Here is a 5,000-nt window from a genome sequence, read left to right as displayed (position 1 = left end):
TCATTCATCAGCACAATCATCATCACCACCACCACCATCACCATCATCACTGTCCAGGCTCTTCAAACACTACCCAGAGCTATTCCCCTGGCTCATCCCTCACACCTGGACCAGCCACCAAAAAGTGTTTAGGGAGACCTAAGAGTGCAGAGCCAGGCTCACCACTCTTGCGCAGAGCTCTTTCACCAGATCGACTTCATCCAAGGTCAGCCGAGTCCAAGGGCACACCGACCATTAGCCCACTTGCTACCCCCTCCCCCAAGATGGTAAGTAATCCTCCAAGAGTAACAGTAACCTCTCAGTCCCCTCCAAATTACGATACTCCAAGTGTGGTGAGATCTGCAGCACCCACACTGCTTACTCAGCGCTTCAGCAGTGCTGTAAGCATGCCTCCTGCATTGCCCACCAGCACACTGGAAGAGGCACCAGAAGAATTGGATTCCCCGGAATGTCCAGAAATGCCACAAACAAATTTTTGTGAAGGCCCCCAGGGAGGCAGAGGATCACTGCCAGGGACCAACAGTGCTGGTTGTGGGGGCATATCAGCTTCAGGGAGTGTCTCCAGCAAAGAGGGTTCTCAGGCAAGCATAACCACACACAGTAAGCATGGGCCATGTTGTGCAATTGAAAGGAAAGGTAGTAAGGGCCAAGCAGATGCCAAGGAAAAGGCTCGTAGTGATAGCCGTGGACGCAGAGAGTCCAGAGACTTGCGTGGTAGAGAGGAAGAGAGGCGAGATCCTCGAGACTTGCGTGTCAGAGAAGAGGAAAGACGAGATCCTCGGGACTTGCGCTTCAGAGAAGAAGAAAAACGAGACTGCAGAGACTTCCGCATCAGGGAGGAAGAGAGCAAAAGAGACTCCAGAGACCAACGCAGTAGAGAAGAAGACAAAAGAGATCCTCGACGCACAGCACAGGAAAAGAGGGAACTGTTTAAGGCTGGGAAGGAGAAAGAGGGCACCTCCTAGGGTTGGCCCTCCGCTGGCCTGCCCACAGCTCCTAGCGGCACTCAGTCGTGCCTCCAACACTTATGCGTGTTCTGGGCAGGACCGCGGGATGCCCTCTGTGAAAAGAAGCAAGGAGACACTTGAAGCCTGTGATGATACCTTTCTCTCTCTCACTTTCTCTCTGGACAAGTCTTAATAAACTAAGGAAGTAGCCAAGCTACTAAAATCATTCCTGGTGATTGTTGGTATGTGTAAAGTTGTGTGGAGTTGTTGTGATGCCACAAGGCATGGTTGTGTTGCTACCATTGTGATATTACAGAGACCATGACAGTCTCAAGCTTGTGTGTCTAATACAGTCAACTATAATTAGACACTCATATATTTTGGTCCCTGTCATTCTGTAAATACTTTATTGTCCTGTCTTCTTTATCTCAGATTTTTACGTTTTTACTTACAACTGAAGTTAAATGTGTTATAACTGCAGATTATGAATATTAATGTACTCATTCATTTGTCATATTCATGGATTTTTTTTCCAATATTGTGTATATTTTGTCCCTCATTGTCATGTTGCTGTTCAACCTCACAGTTGCCATGTTGGAGGTGTCAGGTGGAAATAAGATGATTGGGATAATATTGTTTCCAATCTGCTCCCCTCAGGTTATAGGAATTACCAAGTAAAAGGTTAATGGCTGTGGTTTTGAAGAAGCTCTTGGTGACATTGTCTTCTGCTTGTGTTTCCTCGCTGTTGAAGGATGTTGTTGTTATCATGTGTACTTAAAATGGAATAGTTTTTTCCCCACTACATACTTGGGTGCCTCACCATATGCATATATGTACATGCATCAAAATGAAATCTTCATTAGATTTTCATACTTTGGTTTACATTGTAAGGCACCATTGGCACATTATGTGTATAGCATTAGTTTTGTGAGGTACTTTAGTGTTACTAAAAAAAAAAAAAAATAGATTTGGGAGATTTTAGCAGGATCTTTCACATTGTGAATACTTGCCATTGAGCCACTCTTTGTGTGTTTGTGTGGATTAATATTGAGAAAAGCAGTTTACATGTAAAAGTCACCAGAATTTCCCATAGGTGATGTATGAGGTATATGTTATTTTCATGGATACCATGATGCTTCCTTTATGCATTTGTCATCCAAGACCACATTTAGGGTCAGGTAATGTTTGAAGCTTTTATCTAGCAGTAGTATGTCATACAAATGACACCAGTCTCCCATTAGATAGCAATGAGGAAAATTTGTATATTGTGTAGAAATAATTTGTAAAAGAACTCTTATTTTCTGTGTATAGTGTTCCTAGTTTATAAATTATTGATATTTAACGATCATTTTCTGGACTTGTGATTAGTGAGTACAGTACCCCTGCTATCATCATTCACCAGAGCAATTAGAGGGACCAGTGGCTCTACAGCTCACTGTTTGGGAGTACAAGAAGTCTTCCCGAAGAAACCCAGTGAATGGAATCTTACCTTTACTACTCAATAGCTCAAAAAATTGCCTAAACATGGAAATAAAGAAGTGATTGTTTTTTTTGCTCTAGAGAATTATCACTAGAGAGGCTGTCCAAACGTTGCATTGTTTTCTGCCACTGGTCAAAGAGGTAATGCTAGGGACCACTAGTAGGACTAGCCCAGTACTAGCAGGAGGTACTTGGAAGATCTGTATTATGGCTTTTATTTCTACTTTTTTTCTGTCCTGAGTATCTTTTGAAAGATATTGATAGTATTGATTGTTCCTGAATTTCCTTCCTTTGAATTTTGAACTCTCAGTATACATATTTATGAAGGAATCATTTTATCAATGTACCATATATGGATTTCGAGTTCAGTTTCCTTGTTAAAATTGACTTTTGGGTATTTCATATTCCTACATTGGGCTTGATATTGATAATTTGTACATTTGTCAGATACTTCAATGTTATTTCCCTAGCAGAACTGAGCTAAGTGTGGGTGGCTAGCAGGAAGGCTTGGCCAAATAGCCTAAAGAAAAAAAAAGAAAAAAATAAAAAAATACTGAGTTTATTATATTTGTCTGTTTCAATCTCGTGGAATGTATTTTGTTATTATAGCATAATATAACGAGAGCTAGAAGTCACTGAGGTGGCTGTTCCTGCACCCTGGTAAAACACAGCCAATGTGTTATGATTTCAAGGTTGATTTGTTGCCAGAGCCCCTGAGTCACGTTCCCGTCAGTGAGGACCGACTCGAGTACCACTTTCATATCCAACATGGTTGCTACGTCTTCACACATCCCATGTTTTCTAGATATTAATAACTTAGAGAAAATAAACTGTCATAGTATATATGTGTTGTGTTAATTGAGAGGCTTCCTTATCTTTGAAAATATATATTTTTAATTTGATTTCTTTTTACATTTTAAAGGGGTAAGTGATGTCTTTTTGCAATTAATGAAGGAATCACAAACACCACCCTGTTGATATAATTAAAAAAAGCACAAATTAACATACTTTGTTTTTATTATTTGTCTGCAAATATTACTTTAAAACTTTATTGGTAAATAAAAATAAAATGTAAGTAGACCACTTTAGCTACAGTCTCATACAAATATTAAAATTTCTGCTTTTTCTTATACTAGTGTCCAAATATTTGATTAACTCTAATATTCAACCAAAAAATTAATCATTTCAGACCTAAATGCACTGAAAAAGACATCTTCAGCAGAAATGTAACTAACACATTAACCTCTTACTCCCAGACTGGAGACAATGCAATATACTTTACCGAGAAGTTTTACCATTATTCATAGAGCACTTGCAAAATTTCATGATGATGGAAGAAGTTCTCCTCCTGCTGTGAATGATATACATAGTTTTCTTACAGTTCCTAAACCTATCTGAGAGCAAGCACGTCTACATTCATACTGTGGTTTCAAGAGGTCTGCAACTGCCACAACCAGAAGATCAATTGGAAGTCATATGCTGCACGGTCCTAGGGTTCTGCTTGGTTCCTACTCATGACACCTCCCCAAATAATTTCCCATGAACAATTGCATGTAACATCAATTTCTAGTTCATTAAACATGTCAAAAAAGTCTTTCACAATAGCTGTCATATAGTGTTTCTCATATGCTCTCAGGAAGTGTATTAAGGAAACTTGTCTATAATTTCGTATTATACAAAACTGTTACAGAAAGGTCTTGTGCATCAAACATCAAGTGAAAGGAATTATGTCTCTTGTCACATTCACGCCCTTTTTTAACCTCAAATCAAGAGAGAGTGAGAGTGAGAGAGTGAATGAATGAATGAATGAAAGCATTAACAAAAGAAAGAGAAAGAGAATGAAAAAAAAGAAATACAGAGGACAGGAGAGACGTTAGATTTAGGTACTGAAGGCGTTCATGTGTCGCTTGAATATCTAATACATATAGGAAAGTGGTCGCTTCCCAACGAGTCGTCAATGGTGTGCCAGAAACAGGTTAATAAGAATCAAAGTACCGGTATTATCGTCCACCCACGCCGGACTACCATCGTTAAGAAGTACTAAATCAAAATCGTTAATAAGCTTACTGCAAAGGTAAAAAAAACAAAAACAAAAAACAGTCCAGTTCGCACATTCCCGTCCTTGGTCTTACAATGGACGTCCACTACGTCTCGGTCCTTCATTCTCTCTCGAGTTTCCTTCCATCGTCCTCATATCCCTGTGAAATATTCCTCCCTTACAGGTATTTGGGCCGATAGGAATAGCTACTTTAATTCAGATATCATGAATTTGTGTCAGCTTAAGTAAATCCTTAATCTGGGAGTTGTATTGTATTTTAACAAGAGGCTTCCATCTCGCAATTAAACAACAAAATCAAAATCGTCGTCCACTTGATCATCAAGGATCTTTTTGATGATAAGGGCGTCACGTTCAAAAGCGATTGATTTTCATTCACGCATTTAACTTTCGCGAACCTTGCATTCCCTGGAGGGATTTTGAAGTGGTCTTCTGGGTCTGTCAGTCGGGGTTCCATTGTTCATAGCTGAATAGGTCGAAGATCGGTCATGGGTCGTCCCCGCTCCTTGGGGAGAAGC

General features: G+C 39.9%; 1 protein-coding gene across 1 annotated transcript in view; it reads left to right on the top strand.

Annotated features, from left to right (window-relative positions):
- dop (microtubule-associated serine/threonine (MAST) protein kinase dop) overlaps nucleotides 1-3,269 on the top strand; it is a gene marked incomplete in the record, with an annotated part of 290,600 nt that extends 287,331 nt beyond the window's left edge. The window contains 1 exon segment of the mRNA XM_070136722.1: nucleotides 1-3,269. This exon segment is cut by the window's left edge and continues 412 nt beyond it. Coding sequence (XP_069992823.1) covers nucleotides 1-965 — 965 coding nt within the window.
- Nucleotides 3,270-5,000: the final 1,731 nt, after the last annotated feature.

Source organism: Penaeus vannamei, chromosome 22 (genome assembly GCF_042767895.1).
Source record: "Penaeus vannamei isolate JL-2024 chromosome 22, ASM4276789v1, whole genome shotgun sequence".
In the NCBI taxonomy this organism is placed as follows: Eukaryota; Metazoa; Arthropoda; class Malacostraca; order Decapoda; family Penaeidae; genus Penaeus; species Penaeus vannamei.
The sequence above is the reverse complement of the archived record's forward strand: the minus strand, read 5'-3'. Positions and strand labels throughout refer to the sequence as shown.